The 18,452-nt window shown below is 51.6% G+C and overlaps 1 protein-coding gene across 8 annotated transcripts; it reads left to right on the top strand.

Moving 5' to 3' along the window:
* The first annotated feature begins 110 nt into the window (after positions 1-110).
* TPX2 (TPX2 microtubule nucleation factor) lies at positions 111-14,858 on the top strand. 8 transcript variants are annotated; one of them, XM_062008961.1, is made up of 18 exons: positions 111-327; positions 5,923-6,076; positions 6,336-6,461; positions 6,668-6,788; positions 7,330-7,461; positions 7,950-8,000; positions 8,132-8,254; positions 8,693-8,826; positions 9,118-9,275; positions 9,672-9,843; positions 9,967-10,102; positions 10,615-10,831; positions 11,051-11,149; positions 11,866-12,042; positions 12,175-12,321; positions 12,846-12,957; positions 13,593-13,780; positions 14,210-14,858. In XM_062008961.1, the coding sequence occupies exons 2-18, from the start codon at positions 5,971-5,973 to the stop codon at positions 14,318-14,320; spliced, it is 2,310 nt and encodes a 769-aa protein (XP_061864945.1). In that variant the 5' UTR covers positions 111-327; positions 5,923-5,970; the 3' UTR covers positions 14,321-14,858. The 8 variants fall into 8 exon arrangements, with proteins under 8 accessions (XP_061864945.1, XP_061864946.1, XP_061864941.1 ...); XM_062008962.1 differs by having other exon boundaries at positions 9,964-10,102; positions 13,614-13,780; positions 14,210-14,857; XM_062008957.1 differs by having other exon boundaries at positions 9,964-10,102; positions 14,210-14,857.
* The last annotated feature ends 3,594 nt before the right edge of the window (positions 14,859-18,452 follow it).

Below are 18,452 nucleotides of genomic sequence, written 5' to 3'. Positions count from 1 at the left end.
CCGCCGCGCTGCTGGGCCGCGCCGGGGGGGCGCGGGGGGGGCGGGACGGGGGACGGGACGGGGCGCGTGCGCAGAGGGGGCGGGGCCAGGGCGGCGGTTGGACGGGGCGGGAGAGGGCAGCGCATGCGCACAGCCGTTGGTGCCGGGGCGCCGGACGCGGCTCTGGCGCCCCCTGACGGTTCCGGCGGCGCTTGGGACCGGTGGGGCCTGACCGACTCAGTTGCAGAGGGCGATCCGGTGGGGAAGCCAGGCAGGGCTTTGGGAGCGCGGGCAGCCTGTCCGTGCTTGATACAGGACACCCGTGGCAGGAGATGAGACAGAGGCCCGGTACGTGTTTACTGAAAGCCGCAAGCTCGACGCTCCGGCGGCCATGTAAGGTACAGCTGCGGTACCAAGGCCGGGCCCCTTCCCATCCGCTGCTGAGGCCGCCCATTTCCCGCCTACCAGCAGCTGATAGGCCGCCCCGAACATCACTCAAAGCATCGCCTCGCCTGATTGGCCGAGGGCCCCCGGCGCAGTACCTCGTGGCAGCTGTAGTTTGTGAGTAGCTTCCTGCGTCTGTCGCCAGTGCGCTCTGGCACTACGATTCCCGTCGTCCTTTGCGGCCAGCGGGCTGCGGCGCCTAGGCCCGGGGTTTGCTCATCCGGGTTTTCTGACTGCCTTGGCGTCTCGGCCAATCAGTGCAGAACGGGGGCGTGGCCTAGTCGTTGATTGGTCAGTTCGGACCGAGGGGCTCTATTTGAAATCCGCTAACGGCGGCGAGCGGAGGCGCCGCGCGGGGCGGCTGCGGTGTTGGGGCGAGTGGTACCGGGAGCGAGGCCTCGGAGGGCTGCGGTGTTGAGGCGAGTGGTACCGGGAGCGAGGCCTCGGAGGGCTGCGGTGTTGAGGCGAGTGGTACCGGGAGCGAGGCCTCGGAGGGCTGCGGTGTTGAGGCGAGTGGTATCGGGAGCGAGGCCTCGGAGGGCTGCGGTGTTGAGGCGAGTGGTACCGGGAGCGAGGCCTCGGAGGGCTGCGGTGTTGAGGTGAGCGGCACCGGGAGCGGGGCCTCGGGCGGCCTCCGTGCTGTGGGGAACGCTGCTCTGGCTTTACGGCGTATCTGCTCCCCTTTCTTGGTAACCGCCGTCCGGTAACGGCTGCCTGGGCCGTAGGTGCCTCCTGGTATCCGGTCGGGTCTCTCCGCCTGTGCCCTGGACTGGGCTGCGGCCTTGCTCCTGAGCGCCGGTATCGGTAACGCGGCCCCGGTCCCTTGCAGCACTGCGGGGCCGGAGGGGGCGGATGGGAAACGGAGGCGGGAAGCGACGCGGGGCAGCTCTGCCGTGGCCTGGCGCGGTGGCGGGAGGGCAGGACTGCAGCCGGAGTCCATCGGCTGCGGCCTAAAGCCCCGAGGGCTAACTGCGAGCTCCAGTCGCAGGGGGGCTGAGGGAGCCGGAGCCCGGCAGCGGGCGAGGCCGAGGTGGGGAGAGGGTTTCGTCGTTTTAAGCTCGACCTGAGGCTGATCACGGGGGTAAAATAAAGCTGATGGCAGAGACGCGAGTGTTCAAACTGTCCCCCAACCCGAGCAGATGAAACGGTGTGTTTAACGGTGAAACGCCCCTTGGAATGATGGGCAATGCACTGGGGCGTTAATTGTTTACTCACACCCACTGCTCAAACCCTGCAGTAGTGTGAGGCTCAATTTTGGACCTAAAGGAAACACCAGATCCTACTTCCTAGAAAAGGAAGAGAAGGCAAGCAGGTGAAATCTGGCTTAAGGGACAGAAAAGACACTGTTAGCTATTTTTATATGGCCTTTTTTCTAAACTGGAAGAGCCTCAACTTAATCTAATGTTGTTAGAATGTTAGATTTAGTTGAGGTTATACTGGCTAAAAATAATTTGTGGTTCCTTGAAGAGCTATTCTTAGAAAGAACATTCCATCTTGTCTTCTAAAACCTGTGGGATCCCATTTACTGAGCAGGTTATGTCAGGGCTGTTTATTTTGGGCTGTTGGGAGGGAGATGGCTCTGGACCACTTTGCAGGGCAAAAGGTGTTCAGGAGAAAAGCTGCTGTTTCAACCCCTCACTCCTTTTGCTCTTGGCTAATGATGGGAGGTCTGGGTGGTCTGTGGAGCCTTCTGTGTGCTTGTCTCACCTGTGCAGAGTTAAAGGCTTTGTCTCCCAATGTGAGTGTTACGGGATAGAACAGCAGTGTTGCTTCTGCTCTGTACCTGGGATGATGAATCTGGGTCTGTGCTGCAGAAGCTCACTCGAGCACAGAGTGAGGAGCACCAGAGAGGCTGTAAATCCAGAATTTAAGTGTTCACCCTGAGCCTCTGCTCAGGAAAAAGCAAGGATGACTCGTGGAAGTGCTTGCTGGCACTGTGCTGAAGGGGTTCCCAGGGAGGCTTTGGGTTGGGAACACTTCCCAGCTGCGGTTACAGACTGTCCCTAAAGCAGGCAGTTTCCAGCCCTTTGTAGTAGTCCAACTGACACATTAACCCCTGAGAAACGTCTGGGAACTTGGCATTATCATCCTGATAAATGGGATGGAAAGTTTTGTAGGACAATAAAGAGACTGCCAGGCTGAATAAACACGGGTGCTTGGTTAGTGCCGTGTCCCATGTGGAAGGAGCTGTTGGTGTTGAGGGCCCAGCAGAAGGCACTGGAATCATTGCAGCCTGTTGACTGCAGCTTTTTCTGTCTCTGGGAAGCTTCTCTTGTTCCTGGTGGTGCATCCTGGATGTTGAGGCACGTGGGTCAACTGGGTTCAAGTTTATCTACTGAGGTAATTCGGAACATCCTTATTGTCTGTCTTGTACTGTGGTGGGGATTTTCCTGCATTCTCATCCGTTAGCATTTGGAGTAACACCCTCAGCTAATGAAGCTCCACTGGTATATTGTGATAAGGTGTGGCTTCAAGTTCAGCAGGAGCTTATCTAATGCTGCTGCAAAATAGATCTTCTCTGCACCCTCCTTCCCTCAGTCCCTTGCTGCTGCACTAAACTCCTCCATTCTCTTTCCTTCTGACCCCTAATTTCTCATCTTGGAATGCTGCTTCATCTCTCTGACACAAAGGCCCATCTGGCTGGGGCATCCTTTGTCTCAGGCAGTGGGTGCTACGTGGCATTGCCTCATGACCATCACTCCATGTGGGGCTGCTGCTGCAAAACCAAGAGGCTCTCTTGGTTAGGTCATCATTGCAGTGTGCTTGGCCTTGAGCTTCATGTGCTGCAGCTGGGCCTGTCCTGTGTAGGGCTTGCTGGAATTATTCCTCTCCAGCCTAAATGATTTTGGCAAGAAATGAACAACTACATTGAGGAAAAAGACACTGAGCACATCTGTGATGGAACCTTGACAGGATTTTAAAGCTAATTTGGATTAGAGAGAGGTGTGAAGTGACTCTGAAATTACTGTTGTGCTTGCTGTTGGATCAGTGTTATTCTGGGATAGGAATGCTTGTGCCAATTTAGCTTAATCCTTTTTCAAAGCTAACTAATCTGAACCAGGCCAAGGCACTCCTCTGGAACGTGCCAAAGAGTCGTGACTCAAAAGAAAAGTGACGTGCAGAGCAACCTGCAGCCCGCTCCTCTGCGTGGCCACGGCAGAAACCGGCCAGGCACGGGCAGCTCAGCCAGGGAGCGCACCTAGAGAGACAGTTCAGGCTTTAGGGAAGCAGTTTGGGCTAAGTTTTAAAAGGAGGGGACCAGACCCTCCTCCTGTCTTGCAGCAGCAGTGATGAGGATGGTGTGCTGTGAACCAGGTGAAAGCTGATCCTGCAGAACCGGGGTGAGGGTTCCCTGGCTCGCTGCGAGCTCTGAGGACACTGGTGTCGACACAAAAGGTGATGGATGTGGGGTTAGAGCAGGGTTACACTTTGAATCCACACTGTGGTTATGTAGGGTTACAGTCTGCCTGCAACCATGGCCTGGTAAATGCACATGTGCCTGCTAATTAGGTAACATCCCCATTAGTGAGCAGAAATTCCTGCCCCTGGTTTCTGACAGCAGTGTCACAGTGGAGAGAGAATTTTGCCTTCTGTCTGTTTAGTTTTTAAAGATTGAGATAATGATGATTCTGCCATCAAAGTCCCTGCTGGGTGTTTTACAGCCCATTCCCTCTGTGCAGTGGGCAGCAGGCTCAGGGCTGTGCTTGGCTGAGCCTGTTGTGATTGCAGACGTGTCCCAGTGGGCAGTGCACAGGGATAAATCACCTTGACAACCTTTGCTGATGGGACCTTGGTCCCAGACTGAGTCCATGGGTGGAGGAGAGATGCCTTGGAGTGAGATGCTGCTGCACAGCGCTCAGAGAGTCGGTAGGGGCTGGAAGAGCAGATGCTGTGAGTTCATGTGACTGAAACAGACCCTCTGGAGTTCATTCACAACAACTTCCCCCCGCAGCACTCCTTCAAGAAATCTGGAGTATGAAAGGGTGGCGTTGATGCACTCCCCTTCTTTTCATGGGTCTTCACTTCTTTCTGGGGAGGAGGAAAGGAGAGGGGAAAGGAGTTGGTGATGAGGATGCTGACACCATGAAAGAATATGCACTTTACACAGTAAAAAGCTGCAGTATAGCAGCAGAGACAAGTAGCTGTGAAACATGAGCTCTGGCAGGGAGGGCTGCCTGGGGAGGGGGAGGGGAGAATGCAGATGACGCATTTGATTTTTAAAAAAGTGGATAGTGTTGACAGAAACTCTATCCTGATTAAGGGGGTAGGAAAGCATTCGATTCCAGCCATGTCTTGGGCTCAGTTACAGTTGGTTTTGGCTCTGATCGTTCTGTTTGCCTTCTTTGGGTCCTCCCCTGACATCCTCACAGCCCTGTGGCTGATGCTTCTCTGCTGTCCTTCTTCCCCTTAACTCTCAGAATTCTGGGGTGCAGATGGTTTGTGGGTGCAGCCCTCTGCAGGGGAGGGGGGTGTTGGTGGCTGCTAACAGCAGTGCTACCCCCAGAATGCTGCTCTAATCTGCTCCTGAATGTTTTCCTCCACTGTCTGGGCTAAACTCTGTGTGGTCTGCCTGGACAGATGGTTTAGGTCTGTGGATGAAGAATATGCTGTGCTGGGGTTGGTTGGGCTCATAAAGCAAAGTTCAGGTGGTTTCCTGAGGGAGTGCTTTGACAGGCCCTCGGGGCTTTGCCTTGCAGCTGTGTGAGGCATCCTGAAGGAATGAAAGCACCTTTGCAGGAAGGTTTTTGTTACCATTTAAGGGTTTATAACTTTGTCTCTGGCTTTGTTCCTGTTCCCTTGAGTTTAATATCACCTGTTGACACAGGGACTCCCACTGCTGTCAGTGCTCCACTAATTAACTGCAGGGACTGTTCTTGACAGGGTCACAGTACTTGGTTTGTTTATAGCCTGGCCAGCCTTGGGGTAGTGCCTTGGAATGCAACGAGGGCCCTACGCTGCCCTCCTTCCCAGGGACTGTGTTCCACAGAGCTCTCTTCCTACTTTGAAAATCAACCTGCTCCATAGAGGAGGACGTTTGTGTCATTAGTTGTTGTTTGTAGCCCTTGGGAGGAGGCAAAGCTCTGCTTTGCAGCACTCTGGAGCCAACCTCATCATCACAAACTCTGCTGTGTGTGGTGAGGGAGGGGAGGGCAAATCAGTCGCTCCCCAGAAAAGCTTTATACTCCTTCCATGTAACAAATGCAATTCTAGGAGCTACAGGTACAAAGCCAACCTTCCAAACTTGACCTTTTTGCTAGCTTTGAACCTGCAAATGTCCACAGTGCTAAAATCTCTTCAACTTTGCCAGTCAACAGCAGAATAAAACACTTGCTTGTGGGGTGAAGCCTTCTGACCAAAGGCTGTCAGTTACAAGACAGGAAAACACCCCTGTGGCTGTCCCAGCATCTGTCTCTAGAAACCATGCAGAGAGGTGGGGAATGATGTAGCCAACACCTGTACCAGGGTCTGGGATAACAGGTGGCCACTGCTTGTTTTCAGAGGACTGTAGCTGTGTGGAGGACTCGTGGGGACGGCGTGAAGGTGACGATGTCTCGCCCAGAATCTCGCTATTCCTTCGATGTCCCCAACCCCTGCATCAACTTTGCGACGCTGAGCGATGATGACGATGTGCACAATGCAGATGCCTGGTTTGGTGAGTGCCTTCCAGCTCCTTTGTTTTCTCTTTGGATGGGGATTTGGAGGGGGCCTTGGTTTGGGCCTGACTCCCGTGCCAGTGGATTGCTCATGTTGTTAACTGCATCATTCATCATGCAGGGGTGTGCTTTGTTGTTTGTTTAAACTTTGATTGTCATCTGTAACTGGACAGGTGACTTCAACATCATCATGAGATTCTGAGGTATTGTCAAAAATCTCATGTACTATGTGCAACAAAAGTCTCTCTTTTCTCACAGACCAAAAAGCCAATCTGGAGAATGTCCCTCCTGCAGAAAATCTGGCAAAGGTCTTGCAGAACAGCCCTGCTTTGTCAAAGCCTGACATTATTCTGTCCTCTGTCACTTCTCAAGGAATAACAACAAGTAAGCTGTCATGGTCTGGGGAGAGGGAAGGGGGAGTAAATGTTACCTGCTTTTCACTGGCAAAATGGAAAGGGCCCTGTCTGGCTTCTGTGGGACCATCTTCACATAGTGCTGTCTAGAAAGGTCCCATGTGGCTTCACTTTGGCATTCCTCTCCGTGTGTGTATACATGTAGGTACACAAGTTGACATATGTCACTGTTCTCAGGTGAAAGCCACAGTGAAGAGGAGGGTGAAACAGAGTGTGTGCAGGCCAATGCTGTTCCTCAGAACATTGTTGGATCTCTGTCAAGCTGGAGAGCTGCTGCTCCTGCAGAGGCCTCTCAAAGGTGAAGTACTTGGGCTCAGTTTGCATGAAGGTTGGGGATGGTGTAACCAAGCAGGTCCTTCACAGGATCTGCAGTTCTAGCTGGTCGTGGGTCATTCCATGATTCTGAAGTTCTCCAGCACAGAGATTGTGTTGAGACAGCTGATCTGCTTGCTAAGCTGCAGGGACAAGCTCTAGGGGTGGAAATGTAATGCAGTGCCTCACATACTTGTCAAAGGAGACTCGGTAGTACTAGGAGCTTCTGGAATGTGAGGACATCTGAAACTGAAGTGGCTTATAAAGTTTCTTTGTTTATATCTGCCTGAGTTGGGCAGAACTCATTCTTGCTGTGAATGCAAAGGGCTCTGTGTGCACACATAACAAAGAATGTGACATTTATGGATTGTTAAACTTCATTTGTGCTCCTTTGGATTGTTGTGTTAAAAACACGGTTTGCACAGGGAGCACGTTGGACCTGGGTGATGCACAGACATAAGTGTTACACCGATCATATCTTGTCAGGCCTGCAGGGAAGTTAACCTGCACTTTCTGTTCTACTCTAGAGCGGGTAGAAGACCAGCTCCAAGGCGGAAAAAAGCCCAGCAACACAAACAGCCAGCTCGGGTCAAAGCCGAGGGAAACGCAAACACCTTGGATAATAAGGAAGAGATTCCACCCCTGAAAAAAATGAGAATGTATGTCATCAGAGTCCTTCTGTTTGGGGCTGGGAAGGGGGATACATCTCTTGATTTGGAAAGAGCTGCCTAGAGCTGAGGGGGTTCTTGCAGGTGACCAAATACCAACTCCTGATACTGATTTCATAAACAAAAGGAAATGGCTGCAAGAGCTGAAGGGAGAGCTCTAGTCGGAGGTAGAGACATGAATGAAATAAGCTTGAGTTTCTCAAGCTACTTAGTCCATACCCAGTGTCTGTCAGCTAGCTTTAAATTTGGCTTAACTCATGCACCAGGAAGTCATCAGGCAGTCCTGAGCTATGAAACAGTCGCAGCTAATGTATTTCTCAAATTAGTTTAACCACTAAGATATCATCTGGTGATAAGCTTGAGGGCAGGAAATTGAAGTGTGATCTTTCAAATGCTGCTGTACCTCGATGAGCTACAGTACATCTATCTCAGAAAAGCCTCAGTTCCAAAACCTCAGTAACTGATATTCCTTTCTACAGCCTTAGAGTACCAGGGAAAAATAGACGCTCTTTACCTGGGCCCGGGGCGAGGTAAGGCTGGTGTGGTGTGCCTTAGAACTCCCCAGGTGGTGGGATGTTGTGCGTGGTGGTTGGAGCTGCAGATGATCTTTCCCTTAGAGCCCAGCTAGTGAGTGGTTTGCCCTAACAACTTGTTTCCTCAGTTCTAGCAGCAGAGAGAAGCTGCCAGAAGAATCCATGAAGAGAGAGCCTCTGCAGAATGCTGACCTCTCCCCAGGGAGAGGGAAGAGCAAGCTGACCATGCCCTCCACGCCAACAATGTTAAAGTAGGTGGCTAGCTTGTGACTGGTCTTTGCTAATCACAGTTGATTTAAGTGACAGCCCTGGCTAAAGTGTTTTCAGTTTCAACTCAGCATGTGATGGTATCACATTTAGTAAACACCAGGTCAAGACAACAGCGTTGGGATGACATGTACTTCCCCAGCTGAACCTGTGCAAAGGAGAGCTTTTGCTTTTAATGTGATGGAAAAGTTGTCCTTGCTAATGGATGAAAGATGCATACAGCTGGTGGGTACACAGGATAGGAGGTAGCTGCAAGCTTTTCTGAGCAAATAAAATCCAAACAGATCCTTTCTGAGGAATAGTCGTTACTTTTATCATGAGTAATGCTTCTGCAATGAAGTCAGAGATAAGCAAATTCCTTTGCACTAACACCCTTCTGTGAAGCAGGAAGGCACACCTCAGCCTTTAATGTGCTTCTGCAGGAGGACCAACCTTTCTGGCAAGCCAAAGAGTACAGAGGAGCAGGAGCTGGAGAAGATGCAGCAGCTGCAGCGGGAGGTTATGGAGCTGCGGAAGAAGAATGAGGAGTCTCTGAAGGCAGCTATTACTGGAGCAGGTGGGCTGGAGCTGAATTGCCAGTTAAAGCTGCACTGGGTTCAGCTGGGAAGTGCTGCAGAGACCTGTACGAGTTCCTTTAAAGACAAATGATGCAGATTTTGTAATGGGTATTAGCATTAGACAGCTTTTAATGCAATGGCCCCTAAACTGCCTGGAAAGAGGTTTTGTTTGGCTTTGTCACCTTTGGAAAGGTAACAGATGACTTACTAGAAATGAAACGGGTTTTCCCCCAAAAACTCTTCCTGCAACCCCAAAAAGTTTCCAGAGCTTACGTGCTCTTCTGCTTTAGGACAACCAATGAAGAGACCTGTTGGTCAAGTAACAAAGCCAGTGGACTTCCACTTCTGCACAGAGAACAGAGTTAAGCAGCACACAGAAAGCCAGCCTGGGAACGAGTACAAGGAGCTGGATTTTGCAGCAGTGCTGAGAAAACATCCTCCTTCCCCGGTGAGAGCCAGACTATCAGCAGCAGTCAACTGACTCCTTGACATCACCACCTCCCTTCTGCTTTTGCAGCACATGTACTGCTGGTAACCCACAAAGTGGGCTGCTCTAGGAGAGGCAAGGCTGTGCAGACATAGCGTAGCTCTATGTGTGTCTGCATTGCCACAGGGCCTCTTGCAAAGGGCCCTGTAATGCTGTATCTTCCATTTCACTCCTCAGTCTTATGCTTTGTACAGTTTCCCAGTGTGACTATCTCAGCAGAGGCTTATGCCTGATATTGGGTGTTATCTGCTTTGTAAAAAGGGGAAGGGTCTCATCCTGGGGGTCAGTGAGGGAGGGGATTGTCCTGGAAGCATCGTGTGCTAAATGGCCATAATGACCATAGTGTTCTGTCTGCAGGTTCGAGTGCCGAAGGGACCCACTATCCCCAAACCTTTCAATCTGTCCCAAGGAAACAAAAGGAAACATGAGGAATCCACATCAGAATATGTGTCCCTTGCTGAGCAGGTAGAAGCATTCCAGAAACGTACCCCCTCCCGTTACCACCTGAGGAGCAGGAAATCCAATGAAGGTGAGAGCCCTGGTGAAGTCCAGCTGAGAGGCTGCCCACAGGGGTGGTAGTGGGTAGTGAGCAAACAGCCTGTGGCAGGTGTTGCTGTTAACTGCTAATCTCTGTCACTTGAATTTCCAGCAGTCCCAGCTGCTGGCAAGCTGAAGGCACGGCTTACCAACCCGAAAACACCAGTGCTGCTGACAAAGCAGCGCTTCAGACCTGCCACCTGCAAAACTACAGCTGAGTTAGAAGCAGAGGAGATGGAGAAAATTCAGCAGTAAGTAATGGTTTGCCTCAAGTCCTCCAAGAGAGGAGTGTGCCACATTGGAAGTATCTTTCAGATGCCAAAACACTGCTTCTCATGAATACCTTTTTGGCATAAAAGGATGTGTAGCACAAAGCCACTGAGACTCTTCTGGCTTGTGCCTAGCACTACGGCCCTGACTATAGGGATGTGAGAAGTCACCAATTCCTTTTGAAGAAAGCTCTTGGGAGAGGTGACCTTGGCTTGGGTAGAGCTTATGTTTAACAAAGCAACCCAGTGTAGCAGTACAGCCTTCAAAACTCTCCTGGACACAAAGCGTTGGATTGCCAAGAAAGCAATCCATAAGGTTTCTTGAGAGCAAAGGAAAAGCTCCTGACTGGAGCTGAACACTGTAACTCGTGTGTGGCACAGCTCTGTCTGGGCCTGGCTTTTGCTCTTTTAGGCTGCAAGAGAAGTCATTTGCCAGAAGCTGCACCTTGTCACGTGTACCAGGTTGGGGACTATCTCCATCTTTCCTTTCTTAGGTACAAATTCAAAGCACGAGAACTTGATCACAGAATCTTTGAGGGTGGTCCACTCCTGCCCAAGAAACCAGCTGTGAAGGAGCTCACACAACCCATTGGCTTTGACTTGGAGATAGAAAAAAGGATCCAGGAGCGTGAGAGCAAGAAGCAGCAGGAGGCAGAGCGCTTCGAGTTCCATTCCAGGCCGTGTCCCACCAAAATCCTGGAGGAAGTTGTGGTAAGAAGTTCATCCAGACCTGTGAATTAAGACTGAGGTGCTAATTAGCTTCCAGGTGTCTGTAGCATGTTGCAGTGTGTATTTAGTAACCTTTAGTAAACCCTGTGTGTGGTGGGTCAGAACTGCAGGGAGTGTGTTCTGTGCTATGTCGGGTTGTTTCTCTGTAGCCCTTTTTCCTGGTGCTTCTTATGGGTGACTCCTTGTGGCTTCTCTGAACAGGGTGTCCCAGAGAAGAAAGCACTTCCTGTTACAGTCCCCAAGTCTCCAGTCTTCACATTGAAAAGCAGAACCCGGCTGCCTAGCAAGGATGAAGAAAAGGTAAGGGTGGGAATGGGCTGTGGCTGAGCCTTCTGATCCCACCCCCAGCCTGCTGTGCCTCTGCCAGTTCAGTTAGCCCCTTCCTCCTCTTTCTAAGTCCCTCCAGTCATCATCTTTCTCTGTACCTTTCTCTTCTAACCATCTAGTAGCTGCTACTCATCTTCCAGAAACTGAATTCTCATATGAAATAAACACGAGGGCACTGGTGAGGTTTTGTGAGGTGCTGCTGGGAAAGGGGAAAGTAAACTGCTTGGTTTCTAAAGGATGTTGTCCTTCCCCATTCTGCTGCTGAGAAGGGCAGATACGGAATGTGACCTTTATTCTCCCTGCAGTCAGTGTAGATCCCTGGAGGGGGAGGAGCAGGATTCAGAATGCATCATGTCCTTCCTCCTTTGCCTCTTGTGACAAGGACCTTAAAGAATCACAGTCTAGTTTGGGTGAGCACTAGAGCTGATAGTGGCTGGCAGGAGGAAGAACTCGCCTGTGGCTCAGGAGGCCTGTAAATTGGTGCTCTTTCATAGAATGGTAGGGGTTGGAAGGGACCTTTAGAGGCCTTTGGGTGACTGATTTTTGCAGTGTCCGGAGTGTTTGCTGTTGTGACCCTTATTCAAGGAGCTCCAGTATTTCATGGCTTCGTCTGGCAAGAGGTGGAATCTTTCTACAGAAATAAAGAATCTGGTTCTGTGTCAGATCCTAACACTTGTGTGTTCCTTTAGGAAAAAGAGGCAGTCCCTGTGATCAAAGCTAACGCAGTGCCACATTATGGAGTGCCCTTCAAACCCAAAATGCCAGAGCAGAGGCTGGTGGAAGTGTGCCCCTTCTCTTTCGATGCCCGAGACAGAGAGAGGCAGATACAGAAAGAGAAAAAAATAGAAGAATTGCAGAAAGAAGAGGTAAGAACCAAAAGCTACTGTGGATCCCACTCCTGAGGTGAAAAGGATCTGATAGGACTTGCCTCTTGCTGTTGGCTGTTTCTTCATGCCTTTGAGGAAAGGGCAAGAAATATTTCAAGTCGTTTCTTTTAGGTGCCCAAGTTCAAAGCACTGCCTCTGCCTCACTTTGATCACGTGAAACTGCCAGAAAAGAAGGTCAAAACCCCAACTCAGCCTGAGCCCTTCAACCTGCAGATCGATGAACGGGGAGCTGCCAAGCTAGAGAGCTGGAAGCAGCAGGTAGGGTGAGAAGGGTAATGGGTACAGCCGGAGTCAGAGCAGCTAGTGGAGGTGTGATGGACTTCCCAAAGTGTCCTGCTGGAGCTGAATCGAGATCTGAGCCTGAGCAATGTATTGTCCCCTCTTTTGGCACAAGCTATGGGTTAAGGACTGGTGGGTTGGGGCTTTTTTCTCCTTTATGATGAGTGATGGGATTTACCCCAACTGCATGTGGAGTCTTTTCTAAGCAGCAGCTATGTGCAGCTGGATCTCTTTGCTCATCATCTCTGTGCTTGAAGGTTTATCAGCATATAATATAATAATACTGCTTGTCTCATGTGAAGCTACAGTGGACACCTGAAACTTTCTTTAGGCTGTCTCTGGCAAAAGTGTAACTGGCAGGCAACAAGTGACACAACTTTTTGGCTTTAATATGGTTTTCTGTGTGAATGGCTCTTCCAGCTTTGGGAGTGCTGAAGTCTGGGCTGGGGAGAAAGAGGTTTTTTTGTTGTGCCTGGCACTTGATGGACTCTTTTCTTTTGCAGCTTAAAGAAGACTTGAGAAAGCAGAAAGAGGCAGCATGTTTTAAAGCTCGTCCCAACACAGTGGTGTACCAGGAGCCTTTTGTGCCCAAAAAGGAGAATAAGCTGTTGTCAGGTAGAGTTACAAGTACTTTGCTGCATGGGCTTGGCTGGGAACTCAGAACTCATGCAATTAAATGATGTTTAGATTGGCTGTTGCCTCTTCTTTATCAGCACAGCCAATAGTGCCTTGTACTTAATCAACTAATTCCCTAACAGCTCGTGTCCCCAGGGAGCGGGGGAGTTTCCTCTCTGCTGCCCCCCTGTCCTGCACTAACAGGGCAGCTGTATTTCACAGCTATGCTGCAATTGGCAGATGATTGATGTGTGCCAGCGTGGGATCAGGGTAATGGTGAGCAAGGAGCTCCCTGCAGAGACAGCTGGCATTTCTGCAGAGGCTGTCAGTCTTTTCCTCCCATTTCTAATGAGATTGGGGTGGATGAAGCTTTATATAGAGTACAGAAACTTGTTTGTACTAACAATTGTGTGCTTGCTCCCTCCTGTGAGAGCCCCATGGTGGGTGAGGCCTGTGTAAACGCTGCTCACCTTGGGGTCTGAGGTTTTCCCTCTCTTCCTGAAGCCTGGAGGTATCTAACAACTACCCCTGCCAGGTGAAGCTCTCCAGAGGGAGGCTTCCATTTGACACTAGTACTGCTCTGCTTTACCTGACTGGCTTGGCACCAATGCTATCTCCTCTATTTCTAAACTTAGAGAGCCTTTCTGGTTCTGTAGTTCCTGAAAACTTTGAGCTGGCAACAGAAAAACGAGCCAAAGAGCGGCAAGGATTCGAGAAACGAATGGCAGACAGAGATGCCATGAGGGAGAGGCACCAAGAGCAGATCAGGCAGGAAGAAGAGGAGCGGGAGAAGGAAGAAGTTGCTAAACTAAGGCAAGAAATGGTAAGTGAGCTATTTCTGACCAGGAGCTGTGAAGTAACCCAACAGGGCGTGTGAGTACCCGACATGAGCCCGTGTCAGTGCTGAGCTGCATGGAGACTGTCTTTGTGAGATTTCTCTGTTCCAAACTGACAAATTGATGGTAAAAAAACAAAAAAAGGAGAGGCCACTGCTGAGATGGCTGCTGGTACATGTGTGATTGGAGCAGATTGATCTGTAAAACCCCCAACCCCAGAGTGTGCTGTGCACGAGCCTGGGAGCTCCCTTGGAGCAGTGGGGTAGCCTCACCAACCACTCAGGTGGCCCAGTGTAGTAGTCTTGTAGACAGACACCTGCCTTTATGCCACCAACAGCTCATCTGCAGGTTTCAGCTGCATTGTAACTGCAACCCTTTGCTTCATTTTGTTCTTGATTTGTACTGTTTTTTTCCAGGTTCACAAGGCAAACCCCATCCGCAGGTACCGCAGCGTCGAGGTGAAGCCCAGTGACCAGCCCCTGACTATGCCCAAGTCTCCCAACTTCTCAGATAGATTCCGGTGCTGATGTGCATCCTGTGGCAGGAGGAGGGAGCTCACACCCCTCTCTTGGTAAGGCAGAGAGGGATCAGTTGTTTTTAGGTGACTGCTCAGTCTCAGCTCCCACGCTTGGTTCCGTTACTGTTCAACCATGGGAGGCAGGTGGCTGAGGCCCAGCACACGGACAGAGCCATATGGCCTTGCAGCACATCTAAGCATCTTGTTCTCTAAAGACTAAACCAGGTTTTGATATTGTCTACAAATATTGTGTACCTGAACTAAATAAAAATTGCTAATTGATGGCTGGCTGGTGCTGGCAGGTGAATCCCTGTGCTGAAGGACAGGCTGTGAGTGCACAGGGATGTGCACTGCTGGGAGAGATGCCTTGGCTTTGAACACCTAAGGACTGGTTTCACTTGTCTGTTTCTTGGGCTTTTAGTCTGTTTGAATCTTGAATTGTATGAAGTACTGTGGCTTCTGCAGGCCAGCACACTGCAAGTCTGACCTTTCCTGTTGATGTTTAGGTAAGTGCTGATTCAAATGTTGCCCACACTTTTAAAAGTAGTTCCCTGTGTATATTAGAGCATTAAACCTTCTGCTGTTTAATGGCTGAAGTCATTCTATTTGGGGAACACTTCACTGGCAAATGACTTGCTGTAAGCTCCTCCCTGGCTCCTGCCAGTGCAGGTCTCTTGGCATCATCTCCTCTAGCACAGCTACAACTAAATATAGCCTGGGTGCTCTAACGTGCTGAGGACAGAGCTCCCAGCAGTGGGAGGAGGGGATTCAAGCCCACTAAGCAGGATTTCTTAGCATTGTGATACGATTTCCTACCTTGTAAGACTGTTTAGGCCTTTCCTTGCACTTGTCTTTACCAGGACAATAAGGCCAGAAGGCTGTGTGAGGGGAAGAAAGGGTTTGGGATGCTGCTGAACCCAGCTGATGCTCATGGGCACCACTGCTGCCTGCTGACATGTCTGTGCTGCTGGTGCCTGTCGTGCTGGCACAGGTCATTGCCTTTCCTGAGCCAAAAAGGCACTTGCAGGAAAAGGCTGCTGTGGCCAGTGATGAGCTGTGCTTGTGGCCCTTAGCAGGAAGGAGGAGATAAGCCCTCCACCTCAGGCTTGGAAAGGTACAAAGCCCTCGGGGCTGGCTTGGCTTCTGCTTAATGGTACAGAGGCCTTTCCTCTCCCCAGGGTTGTGGGTCTCTTACCATTATCACTGGTGTGAGCAGAGCTGCCCACTGCTGTTGTGCTGCTGATTCCAACCGAGGAAAGCAGGGGGTTTCATGTGTCCAAGTGGTGGGACAGACTGTTTCACCTTTGGAGGATATGGCAAAGCCTTGCTGTCATTCCCTCTGGGTTTGGATACCCCTGAAGAAGCACACACACACCCCTGGAGTGTGCAACGGCCATGATTCACAGGAGTGGCTGGAGCAAGAGAAACTTGTGGGGATCCTCATCTTGAAAACAAAGATCCACATGGATCTGACCAAAGGTGTGCTGATTCTTGCCCATATTCTGCCTGATTTCTGTGGCAGTGAAGCTGCTAAGGTGGGATCTGCGGGACAGGGCTGGACCTCGAGGAAACTTCTGCTGTGGCCTGGAGTGTCAGCTCCTCTGGAGCAGGCACCATGTGGGCAGGAGGGATTTATGGGAAGTCAGAGGAAAGCCTCAGTGACCATCAGCCAGGGAAGAATGTGAAGGCAAGCAAGATAACGAGGCTGCGGAGCTGGGGCAGATATTGATCCCTGAAGGATGGAGCAACTGCATTTCCGTGACAGCCCTACATGGCCTCTGCTTGAGGCCTGAGGAAGGGTTTCTGTGCCTGACAGCTTGTCAGGTTTTTTCCCAGCAGTATCATTGGGTCTAATAAAAGACATTACCTCTTCCTCCAAACACGGGCTCTTCTGCTCCTCACAGCCTGCAAACGTGGTGGAAGGCAGCCTGGGGCTACCATGCCCTACAAGGGTATTGGGCGCCTGGCAGAGAGCTTGGGAGTCACCCAGCTGGTTCTCACAGGCTGCTGGGGGGGTTCCTGTAACCTGCACTCTTAGTTAGGAATAAAAGTGATGACACACTGGAAAAATCACTCTAAGGTGGGAAATGTGTGAAGGATGGGTGTCATGGAGGGACTGGAGGTGGATGAGGATGGGGTTCACTGCAGGCTGCAGCAGGGAAGCAGGGGCAGGTGATTATTTTTTCCCCAGTCCCAGGAGAGTATGTCCCAGGAGAGTAGAAGTGGGAGAGTTTTATTCTCCCAGCTATAGGACTGGAGCAGGAGCCTGGGATTTAATCAGTGGCAACTTTAGGGCCTGTCTTTGAAGTCAGGGTAGGTTGCCAAACTGAGGTCAAATCTGTTCCTAGTGGTTTGGGGTGTGCAGAAGCATTCTGGTGTTCAAGAACTCAGAACTCCTCACCCTTCTGCCTTGGGAGCAAGTGGGGCTGGAAGGAGGGTGAGCAGGGAGAGCTGGAGACAAAAATCTTCCCCTGCTGCATTTCTAGTTGAGTTGCTACCCAAGCACTTTGCTGAACTCAGCCTAGAGCTGGAAGGGAAAGGCAGAGAGTGTCTTCCTGACCTTTGGCGCTGAGAACTGAGAGATCTCATGAGCTGGGACCTGAGGTTCTTATGAAAAGGCTCAGGGATGCTTTCAGCCTCACAGCTTTGCTGCTCCCCAGCCTCTGCTGGGATGCCTTGTTGGCTGCCAGTGTGGCCTGGCATGAAGCTGGCAAGGAGCCTGCACAGGGACAGCTCCTGGGCAGCCGCTGCTCTCTGTTGCTGTCGGTGACCACATTGCTGTCCTCGAGCTGCTGTGTCCCACCAGAAGCTCTTTGGGTGATGTTCCCCATAATTTGGGATCTGTCATGACATGAGTGCAGCTCCTGGGGGATGTCCTAGGAGCTGCTGGAAGCCTGTCTGCTGGGGTTGGTCCCAGGCAGGCTGCCTGGCCTCTGTTCCAGCAGCATGGCTGGGATTCAGGTGGGGATGTTGTTCTCCCCTGTGCTGCTGCTCGATTTAGACGGGTGTAGGGTTTCCTGGAGCCTGGGCAGGGCCTGGCTGGGCAGAGCCTCCCTTCCCCAGGAAAGGCAGAAAGGTTAAAGTGTGCTGGGGAGTTGTGACAACGGCGTCGCCAGGGAACGGCCGTGCTTGGTGCAGGGCCAGCTCCCCAGCACAGGCTCTTTGCCAGCTCCAGCCAATGTAGACTCTGGCTTTAAGTTCCTGAATGAGGAAAGGGGAGGAAAAAAAAACCCAAAAAACCCACCCTGAGAAGCTTTGGTGGTGTTTGCTTTGCTTCTGTGCTTTGCAGAGACACAGAGCTCCGTGCTGCTCCTTGGGCTACCAAAGGCATCCAAAATGCTGGTGCACAGCTGCTCTTTCCCTTCCCTGCCACACAACTTGGGACTGGGCTGCTTTCAGCTCATTTCCCTTTGCTCACAAAAGTATTTTGCCACAGTGCTGAGTCCTGTGACACTCATCCACCCCTCCTGCCACTCTCCTGTGGAGATCCATCGTGCTGGCCCCTAGCACTGCAGTGTCTGCTCTCAGAGGGTTGTTTACCTGATCCCCTCTGAGCGAGTGTGTCTCATAGGCAGCCTGGGAAGGCTGCAGGCAGCTCTCCTGCCCTCCCTGGAGAATGTTGTCCAACCTTCCCCTGCACCCACAACTCTGAGGGGATGGCAGGGCCTGGCTGGGGTGCATGGGCTCCTGCTCCCCTGCCCTCGGAGGAGATGTGCTCCTTCCACCCAGGGCTGGTCAGGAGAGTACAGGGCCAAAGGCTGCTGCAGCAGTGGCAGTGTGTGCTTGAAGTGACATTGGTGGCCTCCAGGTGCCTGGCAGCCCTTGGCCAGAGGAAGGGAGAGGCAATTCCAAAGTGGATGTGGTGATGACAGTTGGTGGGCAGGGTCCCCACTGCCCCAGGCACGATCTCTCACTAGTTATTGTGCCCTCTGCCCTGCACAGGCCCAGCTGGGGGACTCCTGCTCGCCATGGCAGTGGTGCTTGGGCCAGGAACAGGCAGAGTGGATGCAGCTCCAGGGCTGTGTTCAGCATTGGACCCCTCACTGCCAGAGGGACACTAAGGGGCCAGAGCCAGGCAGCAGAGATGGGGAGGAGCTGATGAAACGGGGGTGTTGAGCCTGGAGAAGTGGAGGCTGAGGGGA

This window comes from Colius striatus, chromosome 16 (genome assembly GCF_028858725.1).
Source record: "Colius striatus isolate bColStr4 chromosome 16, bColStr4.1.hap1, whole genome shotgun sequence".
Lineage (NCBI taxonomy): Eukaryota > Metazoa > Chordata > Aves > Coliiformes > Coliidae > Colius > Colius striatus.
The sequence above is the reverse complement of the archived record's forward strand: the minus strand, read 5'-3'. Positions and strand labels throughout refer to the sequence as shown.

Coding starts and splice junctions, on each gene's coding strand:
- TPX2 (XM_062008957.1), top strand. CDS start 5,971: ATGTCTCGCCCAGAATCTCGCTATTCCTTCGATGTCCCCAACCCCTGC. Junction 9,844..9,963: donor GAGCAGGAAATCCAATGAAG/GTGAGAGCCCTG, acceptor TTGAATTTCCAG/CAGTCCCAGCTGCTGGCAAG. Junction 12,043..12,174: donor AAGAATTGCAGAAAGAAGAG/GTAAGAACCAAA, acceptor CGTTTCTTTTAG/GTGCCCAAGTTCAAAGCACT.